The 13117-nt window shown below is 47.5% G+C and overlaps 1 protein-coding gene across 2 annotated transcripts in view; it reads right to left on the minus strand.

Annotated features, from left to right (window-relative positions):
• Positions 1 to 540: 540 nt before the first annotated feature.
• Positions 541 to 13117, minus strand: part of LOC119575316 (protein phosphatase 1 regulatory subunit 3C-B-like) — a 69196-nt gene continuing 56619 nt past the window's right edge. Inside the window, exons 1-6 of one of the 2 annotated variants that reach the window (XM_037922861.1) lie at positions 12271 to 12442; positions 3920 to 4359; positions 3113 to 3221; positions 2629 to 2766; positions 2053 to 2220; positions 541 to 1700 (exon numbers count right to left, since the gene is read on the minus strand). In XM_037922861.1, the coding sequence (XP_037778789.1) occupies positions 1311 to 1700; positions 2053 to 2220; positions 2629 to 2766; positions 3113 to 3221; positions 3920 to 4353 (1239 nt within the window). In that variant the 5' untranslated portion in view covers positions 4354 to 4359; positions 12271 to 12442 and the 3' untranslated portion in view covers positions 541 to 1310. Of the gene's footprint in view, positions 1701 to 2052; positions 2221 to 2628; positions 2767 to 3112; positions 3222 to 3919; positions 4360 to 12270; positions 12443 to 13117 lie in introns of those variants that run through there. The other variant, XM_037922863.1, reaches the window with a different exon arrangement.

Raw genomic sequence — 13117 nt, forward strand, 5'->3', positions numbered from 1 at the left:
GGCGCTAGGAATCAGGTGTGTGGGAGGGGGAGGGGGGATTACAGGGGTGTGTGTGGGGATGAGGGGGAAAGGGGGGAGGGGAGATTTATGAGTACGATACCAGCCCCCTTCCTCATTAAGCCTCACACACTGACTTGGTAACAACTTCGGCGACGCCAGTTTTGGTATCGGAGAGAGCAGGGGGGGTGAGGGGGGTGGGGAGGAGGAGAGGGGGAATTGGTGCCAATATAGAATGGACAAAAAGGGATTCACGATTTTTTTTTTCACACATATATATTTCCCCCCCAAAAAAAATGTTCACACTTTTTTTCTTTCCTTTTATTCTGGCAACACTGAAAGACACGTTTCTGACTTTTCTTCCCCACGGGGAGGGGGGGGGGTTAGGAAAGTGGTAGGCGGGGGGGAGGGGGGTGATGAGGAAGACTAAAACGCAGCACAGAAATTTTTCAGGTAATTCATTTTTTTCTTTTATCATTTTCCCTCATTTCATTATTGTTTTTTCTCATTATTTTTCCTCCCCGCCTTTTTCCAAAAACTATATATTAATTTTTTTCTATTTTCCAATTGTCTGCCGAGACCTTTACAATAAAAGGCACTTGACAGTAATCCTCACTTACGAAAATATATATACATATAATCATACTAAAAACTTTCAGTCACACCTGAATTCTTTCAAAAATTTCTTGGCCAATTATTTACTCCTCTGCTTCATCCACTGGACTAAAATAGATATACGTTTATTCATCCATGTATATATAATATAGAAGATACACTTCTTTTTAAAAATTTCCTTCTTCTATGCACACACCGACAGAACTATATATATACACACAATAATTAGCACCAGCAGAGGCCGAGGGCAACTTCCTTCTCTACTGCATTCCTAGTCCGTCTCTTGGGTCACTTAGGCCTATTTCGCCGTCGCCTCTAGGCCTATCTTGAAGATACGTGACGCTTTCTCTCTCTCTCTCTCTCTCTTCTTCTATCTTTTGTCTCTCTAATCTCTTTCAGTCTCTCTCTCTACCTCGACAATCTAGTCTGGTCTGTCTATTCACACTTTCCATTCACGGTTTCGCCCTCCACCTCATTCTTCTTCTCTTGTCTCCTCCTTTTCCTTCCTTCCTTCCTCTTCCTCCTCCTCCCTTTTACCTCCCTCCTCCTCCTCCTCCTCCTCTTCCTATCCATCTCACGCCCATCTTCCATCCCTTCGCCATTCCGGTCCACCCCTCTCCGCCTCCGTCGCCTCCGCCTCCGTCGCCTCCTGCTTCGTCGCCTCCGCCTCCGTCGCCTCCTCCGCCCGCGGCCTCCCCTCACCAGTAGGGCGAGTCGTCCACGCTGAGGTGGTTCCACGACGCGAACTCGCTCCACGCGTCCAGGCTCACGTGGTAGGCGTCGAGGGGCTTGGCGTCCTGCTGCTTGGCGCCCTTGGGTCGGAACGAGACCAGCACGTAGTTCTGGTTGTTGTTGTTGTCCCAGTAGTCGGCGTCGTGGCAGCTGTAGCACACGCAGAACTCCAGCTTGTCGGCCTGGCTGGACGACGGCAGCGGCAGGGCGAAGGTGAAGGTGTCGTACAGGTCGTAGGAGGCGCCCGTGGCGGTGGCGGCGGACGGCACGTAGTCCGCGTAGACGTCGTCGTGCGCCGCCCAGTTGCTGGTCGTGTAGCGCACCTTCACCTGCTTGTGGTACGACAGGTTGCGGACCTGCGGGCGAGGGGGGGAGGTGGAAAAGATAATAATAAATAATAAATAATAATAAATGGAAAGATGATAATAACAGTGGATTGTAACAGTGGATTGTAACAGTGGATGGCTACTGAAGCAAGAAGAGAAATATTTAACTGTATAACAAACAAAAGTGAGAAGAAAAATAACAATAATACAAAAAATAGAGCAAATAAATGAATAAATAAATATAAACTAATGATTATTATTAAATTTATACAATTAAATAGTTATAGATGAAAAAAAAAAACATATTTAATCAACACAAAACAACAACAATAATACTAATACTAAAAAAAAAATCTAAAAACAACAGGCAGCAGACACCCACCTTAACCGTGCCGGTGACTCTGGCTTCGGATTCCTTGACCAAGACGTTTTCGAGCGAGACGTTGTTGGCCTCCAGCCGGGCCTTCATCCCCAGGTAGTCCGAGGCAGGCTGGCGGAAGGCGAGCTCCCACTGGTCCGCCAGCGCCTCCGCCTGGGCGCCGCCGGTCACCTGCGGGAGACGGGCCAAGCCGGGGTCAGTGGGCGGGTTCGAACGCTTGCGGGAACGTGCACTCGTAGGTAGGTAGGTAATGGTAGATAGATAGATAGATAGATAGATAGATAGATGGATAGATAGGTGGACATCCTGATTGATTGAGTGACTGATATATTAACAGATTGATAGATAGATAGAAACAGATAGATAGATAGATAGATAGATAGATAGACAGATAGTTGGACAGAAAACATGAATAGAAAGGGGAAAATACAGAAGACAAAAAATACGAAAAAAGAAACAGAAAAGCTAAAGAGAGAAAACACACACACCCACACCCACCCACGCCCACCCACCCCACCCACGCCCACCCACCCACCCACGCCCACCCACCCACCCACCCACGCCCACACGCCCTCTCACCTGCTCCAGGAAGTCGGCAGTCCATCTGGGCGGGCAGTCGGAGCGCTCGGTGAGGAGTCGTACTTGCGTGAGCGGGTGGCCCTGGTCGTCCGCAAACACCACCCGCTTTTTTAACCGGGTCGGCGAGATGGCGCCCTCCTGGTGGTGGGGGGGGGGGAGATAAGAAGGAAGGGGGGGGGTATAAGATACGGGTTGATATGGTTGAGTGGGATGTCACTTTTTTTTTTTTTTTTTGAATTTTTGATTTAGAGATATGACTTATATTCATATTCCAATTCTCTCGTTTTTTTTCTCTCTCTCAAGTTCTTTCGTTCTCTCTCTCTCTCTCTCTCTCTCTCTCTCTCTCTCTCTCTCTCTCTCTCTCTCTCTCTCTCTCTCTTTCTCTCTCATCCACCCCTCTACTCTTCCTCTTCCTCCTCCTCCTCCTCATCATCATCATCATTATCCTCCTCCTCCTCCTCCTGCTCCTCCTCCTCGCACTCACCTCATACTCGTCCTCCTGGCGTGCGACGAGGCATGACTTGATGGGCTGCAAGGTGAGCGTGGGCGTCTCCACCACCTTCTTGGGGGGGGAGCGTCGACTACTCGCCCGCCTGTTCCCAAGAAAAAACAGAAAATCCTTCGTCAGGTTTCGCAATGCAATTCGTGGGTTCGCGGTTGCATCAATATTAATAATCAAAGCCTCAGGTAGGTTTCGCGAGGGGTTTCTGGGTTTCTGGTCGAGTGAATGATAATGATACAAAAGAGGAGCTTTAAGTTATTATACGAGGTTTGTGGGTTTATGGCTGAATAAATAATAACAATAAAAATGTTCCTTCTTCGTTAGGTTTCGCAATGAGTCCCTCATTCGTTCAGTAAAATGACTAATAAAATACAAAATTAACTCCCCTAATTTCCATATAATCTAAATAATTTCCCCCCAAAAAAAACTCCTCTAATTACCGAAGAATCTAAATCATTTCCCCAAAAATAGCTCCTCTCTAATCTCCGTCGAATCCAAATCAATTTTCCAAAAGCACCGAAAAGTATTTCTAGAGAATCTAAATCATTTCCCCCAAAATAACTCCTCTAACTTCCGAGTTAGAGGAGTTTGAGGAGAGGAGCTATTTTTGGGAAATGATTTAGATTCCGAAGAATCTAAATCATTTCCCCAAAAATAACTCCTCTGTAATTACCGACGACTCTAAATCATTTCCTCAAAATAACTCCTCTCTAATTACCGAAGACTAAATCATTTCCCAAAAATAACTCCCCTAATCTCCGAAGACTGAAAGTCCTTTCCCAAACTCACCGAAAAGTATTTCTGGAGAAGAGGCCCTGGCTGTACTCGGAGGAACACGACGCCGAGAGGGGCCCTCCGTCGAGCGCGCTTCTGAAACTGCTGGGGAAGTGACTGCTGTGGTTGTAGTTGTTGTTGTTGTTGGAGGAGGAGGAAGACAAAGAGGAGGAAGACGAGGAAGAACCACTGATGGTGTTGTTGTTGTGGTTGAGACTGTTGAAGTTGCAGCTGCTGTTGTTGTTGGTGGTGTTGGCGCTGTGGCCCCAGAAGGTGTGCAGGGGGCTGGCCTGCAGGGGGCTGGCCTGGCAGGGGGGCGACGCGGCCTGCAGGGGTAGTCTGGAGTAGTCGTGGATGAAGGGCTGAGCCAGGTAGCCCGAGGTGAGGACCGGAGAGGATCCGAGGTACATCTCCACGCCGTAGTCGCTCGGCATCATCAGGGTTGTCATCAGGCCCTGGGGGGACGAGGCGGTTACGCGTGCTGGGGGGGGGTGATGATGGTAGGGGGGTGGTGGTGGTGGGGGTGGTGGGGGGTGGTGGTGGGGTGGTGGTGGTGGGGGTGGTGGTGGTGGTGATGGTGATGGTGATGGTGATGGTGATGGTGATGATGGTGGTGGTGAGGGTAAGGGTTGAGATGAGAATTACTATGATGATGGTAGGAGTGGTTGGGATGAGAATGGTGGTGGTGATGGTGATGATGGTGGTGGTGGTGGTGACGGTGAAGCCGGTATTGGTTGGTGGTGGCTGAGATGGTAATTATGATGGTGGTGATGATGGTGATGATAATGGTAAGGGAGGTGGAGCATTACCATGCTGGTGGTGATGATGGTGATGCCGGTCGTGGTTATTGGTGGTCCTCGAGATGATAATTATGGCCGCGATGCTGAATGATAATCGTCATGGTGGTGATAATGATGGCGTTGTGGTGGTGATGGTGTTGGTGATTGATGATGATGATAATAAATACCACAATAAAAATGGAGTAATCAATAACAACAAAAAAAAATGATGAAATCACGATAATTAAAAAAACCTAGCTTAAAGGGATAGATATATACACACAAAAAAAGCTGATTCCTCGCTGCCTCGAATCAAAATTAAAATTAATTTCTTCTAAATCATCTTTCGATCCAAATTGGAAAAAAACGGAATATATATATTAATATTAATATTACTTTCCTGCCGATTTTTCTTACACATTCACAGACCAGAAAATAACCCCCCCCCCAAAAAAAAAAAAATAAAAAAAAAATATAATATATATAATAAAAATAATAATAAAAAATAATGATAATGATAAAACAGACACATCATCATTTCCATCACAGTCACCAATCAACACACTTCACCTACGTGGTTCTCACGCCCACGCGTCACCTGTAAACTCACGCCCACACACGTCACCTGTTACCTATACGTCAACTTAATTAAATGCAAATTAATGAAGAATAAACGAAAAATTTACTTCCTTTTACATGTATATATCGCTTCTTAATTAATAAAACGGATAATAATTAGGATAATCAACTAAAAAAAAGAATCGATTATCATACGCATATAGATCAGAGTAAAAATACATAAAAACAATTTCATCTAAAACAAACAAACAAATCAAAGGTAACAACACATATAGATCACACAGAAACAAACAAACAAACACATTGGATAACCTAAAACAAAAACACGATACATAAATAAAGTTTACTACAAACCGCAAAGCCATAAAAAATAAAACAAATAAAAAATAAAACAAGAAATTCAACAAAAGAATTTAAAAACAACAAAACATTTCCACACAAAAAAATGGACGGATTTCAAACGACCCCCCAAAAAAAATAACAAAAGCAAAACAACAACAACAACAGCAACAACAAAAAAATCAACCTCAACAGCAAGAACAGCAACAAAAGCATAACAACAAAACAGCAACAACAAAAACATCAACCTCAACAACACAACAACAACAACAAAAACATCAACCTCAACAACAACAACAACAGCAAAACATAAACAGACCCCCCCCCCGCCCCGTCATTACCCAGCGAGCGAGCGACGCGACCCTTGCTTGGCAACACCGGCGGGGAATGACACAACTAAATCAACTTCTTAGCGTTTTATTAACTTATAACCTCTTATACAATTTCCTTATCTTCGAGAGGCGATAAGGATGCTGATAAGAGAGGAATGGGGGAGGGGAGGGGGGGGGAGGATAAATGAGACAGACACAGAGAGAGAGATTGAGAGACAGACATAGATAGTGAGCGAGAGGGAGAGAGAAAGAGAGGGAGGGAAAGATTGGGAAAGGAGGGAGGGAAGGAGGGAGGGAGGGAAGGAAGGAGGGAGGAAGGGAGGGAGGGAGGGAGAGGGAGGGAGGGAGGGAGGGAGGGAGGGAGAGAGATAGAGAGAGATAGATAGAGAGAGAGAGAGAGAGAGAGAGAGAGAGAGAGAGAGAGAGAGAGAGAGAATCCCTTTCTACGTCAACGCATGACGTCATTCCCTCGCGGTCAGACATAAATTACGACAAATTAATTGGTGATCATTTTCTTTCAACTCCGCCTCTCCCTCTCTGCCTCTCTCTCTCTCCCTCTGCCTCTCTATCTCCTTCTCTCTTCCCCTCTCTTCCTCTTCCTTTCTCTCTCTCTCTACTAACCTCCCTCCTCCTCCTCCTCTTCCCTTTCTCCCAGCTCTTATTCCCTTCCTTCCTCTCTCTTTTTCTCTTTGTTTCTCCAGTTTCTTATTCTCTCGTCTCTTCTTCTTCCTCCTCCTTTTCCCTCCCTCCCTCGACGCCGTCTTCCTCCTCCTCCTCCTCCTCCTCCTCTTTTTGCTCCTCCTTTTTCCTTCTTCCTTCTTTCATCCTCCCCCCCCCCCCCGCCTTTGCCTCCGCCGCGTCCTCGTCCATGGAATGACTCGCCAACGTCACTCCCCCCCCCCCCCTCGCACACACACGGCCGCCTAGCTTGCAATACTGTGCAAATTGCATCACCAATAATGACAACGCGACGGCCCAGTGGGATCGCGCGACCTTTCATCTCCCCCTCCCCCTCTCCCCCCTCCATCCCCCTCCTCCTCCTCCATCCCCCCCTCTCCATCTCCTCTCCTCCATCCCCCTCCTTCTCCTCCTCCTCCTCTCCTCCATCCCCCTCCCCCCTCCTTCTCCTCCATCCTCCTCTTCCTCTACTTCCTCCCTCACTTCCCCTCTCTCGGTCTCCCCCCCTCCCCCCCCAACGCTCTCTCCTCCCCCTCTTCCCTTTCCGTTTTCCTTGGTGATTTTCCTCGTTTTCTCTCTTTGAGGAGGAGGAGGAGGAGGAGGAGGAAGAGGAAGACGAAGAGAGAGAGAGAGACAGAGACCGAAATAATAAGGCACAAGATAAAAGCGAGGAACAGAGAGGTCGAGAGCATCTTCTTCCTCCTCCTCCTCCCCCGCTTCCTCCTCCTCCTCCTCCTCCCCCCTTCCTCCTTCTCCCCCTCCTCCCCCGCTTCCTCCTCCTCCTCCTCCTTCTCCCCCTCCTCCTCCTCCCCCGCTTCCTCCTCCTCCTCCTCCTCCTCCTCCTTCTCTCCCTCCTCCTCCTCCCCCGCTTCCTCCTCCTCCAACCTCGCCGCTGGTTAGAAAACAGGGGAGGGGGGAGTGGGGGGGACACACGGCCCCGGCCACGACCAGCCAGCCTCGCTCTCCTATGAAGGTCGGAATATAACAAGGGTGGAAGAGTTTGTGGGAGGAGAGGGGGAGGGGGTGGGGGGGAGGGGAAGGAGTGGGGGGAGAGGGAGAGGGAGTGGGGGGAGAGGGGGAGGGAGTGGGCGGAGAGGGTAGTGTCTCCTTCCTCCTCCTTCCCCTTCCCTCCTCCCTCTTCTCCCTCTCCTCCCTCCCCCTCTCCCTCTCCCTCCGTCGCCACTCCCTAATTACCTCACCTCCCCCCCCTTCCTTCTCCTTCTCCCTCCTCCCTTCCACTGCTAAGTAAATTACGTACCACATTTCCTGTGCCTTCCTCCCTATTCCGCATTATTTATCTTTCTCTCCTCTTTCTCTCTCCATCTCTTTGCATCTTTCCCTCTCTCTCTCTTTCCTCTCCCTCCTCTTCTCTCTTTTCTTCCCTCTCCCTACCCGTCCTCCCTTCCTTCCTTCCTTCCCTCTCTTTCCCTTCCTCCCTCTCTTCCTCTTCCTCCCCCTCCTCCTCCTTCCCTACCTTCCTCCCCCCCTCCCTCCCTACCCTCTCCCTACCCTCTCCTCCCCTACCATCCCCCTCCCCCTCCCCTACCCCCCCCCCTCCACTGCAGACACAATGACAATTACAGAAATTTCCCTGCGCCTCCACGCAAGCGAAGGCGGAAGGAAGGAACAAGCAAGGACTCTCTCCTCTTTCCCTTCCTGTGATCTTCGGACTGCGCAAAAAAAAGAAAGGAAAAAAGAAAAGAAAATGGAATAAAAAGAAAAGAAAAGAGGGAAAAAAATATATAAGATATCATTCGACTTTATATAAACGACGTATGAGAATCATTCCCCCAAAAAGTGCATTTTTTATATATATAAATTAACAAAAATTAACAATAAATCTATATAATAAACGCCATACGACTTTATATAAACGCCGTATGTGAATCATTCGCCAGAAAGTGCATTTTCTTATTTTAAAAAAGGACATTGTTTATTCCATCCTCAACTAACAAGCGAAGAACAAGCTAACAAACAAACGCCACCCAGTGTACAAACGAACACACGAACCAGACTAACAAACCGGCAAAGACTTTGATCTCTGGTCTCACGACGCGAAGATAACGCTAATGACAAAACCTGCTACGAAAAATAACATTAATAATAACGATATAACAGTTATCACCACCATCATCTCCAACAGCTCCACCAGCACAAACAACTCCATCATCATCACCACCAACAACATAAACACCACCAACTCTACCAACAACAACAATACCATCACCACCACCACCACCACCACCATCAACACCACCAACAACAACTCCACCATCACCACCACCATCAACACCACCAACAACAACTCCCCATCACCAACAACTCTTCCTCCACCACCACCACCAACGACGACGACGGCGATGATCCCAAACGCATCAAATCGCAAACCAGTTCCACGGCTTGGTCTGCGCGAGGAGTTTAAAAGGCTCGGGAAGGGAGGCTAGTGAGGGCGGCATCGGTGTCCCTTTCCTGCAGCGAAATCATCCAGGGGAGTAATAGATGGAGGGGGAGGAGGAGGAGGAGGAGGAAAAGGAGGAGGAGGAGGAGGAGGAGGAGGAGGAGGAGGAGGAGGAGGAGGAGGAGGAGGAGGAGGAGGAGAGGAGGAGGAGGAGGAGGAGGAGGAGGAAGAGGAGGAGGAAGGAGGAAGAGGAAGAAGAGGAAGAGAAGAAGAAGAAGAAGAGAAAGGAGAAGAAAAAGGATAGATTGACCTATCAAGGACAGAAGTAAGAGAAGAGGGGGATAAGAAGAAGAGGGAAAGAATAAGGAGGAGGAAAGGAGGAGGAGGAGGAGGAGACATATACCAGGAGGAGAAAGAGGGAATAAATACAGATTAAAAAAAATCCTTTAACCGGCAGAATGCTACTTGAGGGAATTTCCACCCCTGGCATTCCACAAATACGAAACTCTACTCAAGCGAAAAGCAAATATAAACAAAGAACTGATTCCCGTGCAATTGATATGCAACATAGAAGAAACCTGAAGTGAAATTATTATAAACATTTACACCTTGCGAAATTTAAACGCGACACAAGTGGAACTGGCGTGGAACGGGGGAGGAGGGAGGAGAGGGAAGGGGAGAGGGGGAAAGAGAGAGAACGGGAGAGGGAGGGAGTGGGGAAGAGAGAGAAAGGGAGAGAGAGAGAGAGAGAGAGAGAGAAGAGAGACAGAGAGACAAGAGAGAGAGAGGAGAGAAGAGAGAAGAGAGAGGAAGAGAGAAGAGGAGAGAAGAGAAAGAAGAGAAGAGAAGAGAGAGAGAAGAGAGAAAGCCCCCCCCCACCTCCTCTCGGGGATTTCAGCAGGCGAGAGAGCGAGGAGCAAGCAGGCAGTCACCAGCAGGCACTATTTCTGTCCCCGCCGTGCGCTCCGCCCCGCCTGTCTCCCGGGCTCTTTTAAATGCTATTTCTGAGCTCGAAAAAAAAGGGAAGATTATCCACTGCCTCTCTATCAATCACCCTCCCCCCCCCCCTTTCCCCCTCAACCTCGTCTCATCTCTTTCCTGCAGGGGGAGGAGGGGGGGCAGCTCGTAAATTTTCCACCTAGCAACACGGAGAAACGGTAAGAGGAGGTGGAGGAGGAGGAGGAGGAGGAGCAGAAGAAGGAGGAGGAGGAAAAAGAGAGGAGGAAAAAAATACGGAAACAATTTGTAGCTGTTGAAAACTTATTCGAAACACCGACATGCATATCGAAACCGACCATTAGTCTATTAAGAGAATCTCTCTCTCTCTCTCGCTCTCTCCCTCTCCCTTTCTCTCTCTTTCTCTCTGTCCATGATCGAAAACCTCCCCGGATATGCTTAGCATCCTGTCTCCAGTGTGTACGTGAGTGATAAGAGTGCCTGAGACGCACTGACATCCAGGGTTAAAGTTAAAAGCACACTTAAAAGCAACAATGCAATCTACAGCTATCTACTTTCATCTATCTACTTGACAATCTACTTTCATCCATCTGTCTACTTAACTATCTACTTTCATCCATCTGTCTACTTAACTATCTACTTTCATCCATCTGTCTACTTAACTATCTACTTTCATCCTCTTATCTTAACTAAACTACCCACAGGTTTATCCGTCTATGTAACAATATCTACAGGTATCGATCTTTCAGACAAATATCTACTGTATGTAGCAATACCTACAGAAATATACTTTTCCTCCACTTTATCTACCGAAAAAAACAATCTACATCTCCCTATTTTTCCTCCTCTTTATCTACCAAAAAACAATCTACATCTCCCTATTTTTCCTCCTCTTTATCTACCAAAAAAATCTACATTTCCCTACACTTCCTCGCCTTTATCTACCAATAATAATCATCTACACTTTATCTACCTACTTCTCTCTTCCTCGCAACACACCAAGCAAACTTAAAAATCTTAAACTCCACGTTATGGAAACAGCTGTTATTTAATCCCTCAGTAATTACCCTTCCATATGTTACACGCCCCCCCCCTCCTCCACCACCACCCTCAACCCCCTACCGTGATCTTACGTCTTAGAGACCTTCAAATTTTCTTTCTCTCGCCTCTTATAGACATGTTTCATTCATACAACACAAACGGCAAAGGCGAAGTTCTGGTGTTATTGCACGGGCATATTTTTCCTTTCTCTCGTTGTTATCATATGCTCTCTTTCTCTTATCCTTTCTCTCTCTCTCCTTCTCTTATCATCTCTCTCTCTCTCCCCATTTCCAGAATTCGACATCTGCATACCTCCATCTACAAACCCCACAGCCACAGTTCCCTAAATAAATATTCTATAACTAAATCCCCATCTCCCTCTCTCTGCCCAAGACCACTAGCGCCCACAATACCGGGCGGCCGGGCATCTCCCACGGGTAGGCCAGGGGAAAGGGGCGAGGGATGTAGGGGCATGTATGGGTGACGAGTGACGTCGGGAAGAGAAGCTCGGGAGGGACTAGGGAGAGAGGGATAAAGAGGGTAATAGGGAGTGGGACGAAGGGAGAGGGGGAGTGAGGAGGGAGTATAGGGAATGGGGAAGGGGGGAGACAGGGAGGAGATGGGGAGGAGGAGGAGGAGGACAGAGGAAAGGGTGGGGAGGTCAGGTCACAGGTGCAAATACCCTTCATACGATTCGCCTCGGGATCTCGCTGCTCCAGACAAGTGAGTATTCCCGATAACACTTCGGCGCAGTTTGACTAATCTCAGGTCGCGAAATTATCGGTTAGGCTTCCGTGGATCGATAATCACGGAGACAGACGATGTCACCATCTCTCTCTCTCTCTCCCTCTCACTCACACGCGCGCGCGCACACACACAGACAGGCCTATACAGGAAAATCTGAATTAATTTCCTTCGTTAGTTGCCGAAACACAAACAAATGCATTCCTTGTTACCTGCGTGCGGTACTTGTGACACGAAAACTTATTTTGCTTGACAACTTGGCGTCAATCAAAAAATAATACATTTAATACGTGTTTTTTCGCAACATATAAACTTCCTATACCTGTTACTTTTGCCTTTTTAAAATAAAATCACTTTAATGAAACATGTATGTATAACAACACTGTATCATCTATCCATGGTTATCATTATTATTTAAACATTACAAATTTTAAGAACAATTATTACATCCATACTTCACAACGATGATTTTCTCACCACTGACACCACTTATAGATCCAGGATTAAGGGCACACTTACTAGGTATTATATAAGTGTCTTCGAAGTAAGAGCACAAACCACAGCGAGAGTGGTCATATGATTTAAAAGCCTCTTTTCTATCTTTATGTAATCAAAATCACGCGCGCACAGAGCAGCGCACGGTCTCTCCCGCAGGTCTGCCTCACGCTACGTTCCCAAGCGAACTGACCGACCGCCGTGGACCTCGCGAGAAATTTCCCCTTCGCGCCGTGGCACTCGGGCCCAGAGTGTCGTACCGCACGGCGCCAGGAGGGAGGGAGGGAGGGAGGGAGGGAGGATAGGGGGGAGGGAAGGAGGGGGATAGGGGGGAGGGAGGGAGGCAGGGAGGAGGAGGAGGGAGGGAGGGAAGGGAGGGAGGGAGATGGAGGGAAAAAACGTAGGGAAAGGAAGAAGGGAGATAAGGGAAGAAAAGAGAAGGGGAAGAGGAGGTGGGAGAAAAAATAAGAGCGAAGACGATTCGAGAAAGAGAGATCCAGAAAGAAGATGAGGAAGGAAGAGGAGGAAAGGGGAAATAAGCGAATAGAAGAAAGAGAAGAGAAGAATGGACGGGAAGAAGGCGGAGACGGATAAGGAAAAAGGAAGAGAATTGACGACGAAAAATGGAAAGAAGGACCAAGAGAGAACGGCAGAGAAACACCTTCATCCCGAGACTCTCGCAACCACGAAACCGAAAGAAAATAAAAGGAAATTAAAAAAAAAAAATCACGGAAATCACAGCCACAAGAACGAAAACGAAGAAGAAGAAGAAGAAGAAAAAAATGAACCCACAATCGTCAACACCCAATCATACCCACGTACACCTATTTCAACAAAAACAAACCAAAGAACCCATCAAAAAAAATTAAAA

The sequence above is a fragment of the Penaeus monodon genome, chromosome 7 (genome assembly GCF_015228065.2).
Source record: "Penaeus monodon isolate SGIC_2016 chromosome 7, NSTDA_Pmon_1, whole genome shotgun sequence".
NCBI classification, from domain to species: Eukaryota; Metazoa; Arthropoda; class Malacostraca; order Decapoda; family Penaeidae; genus Penaeus; species Penaeus monodon.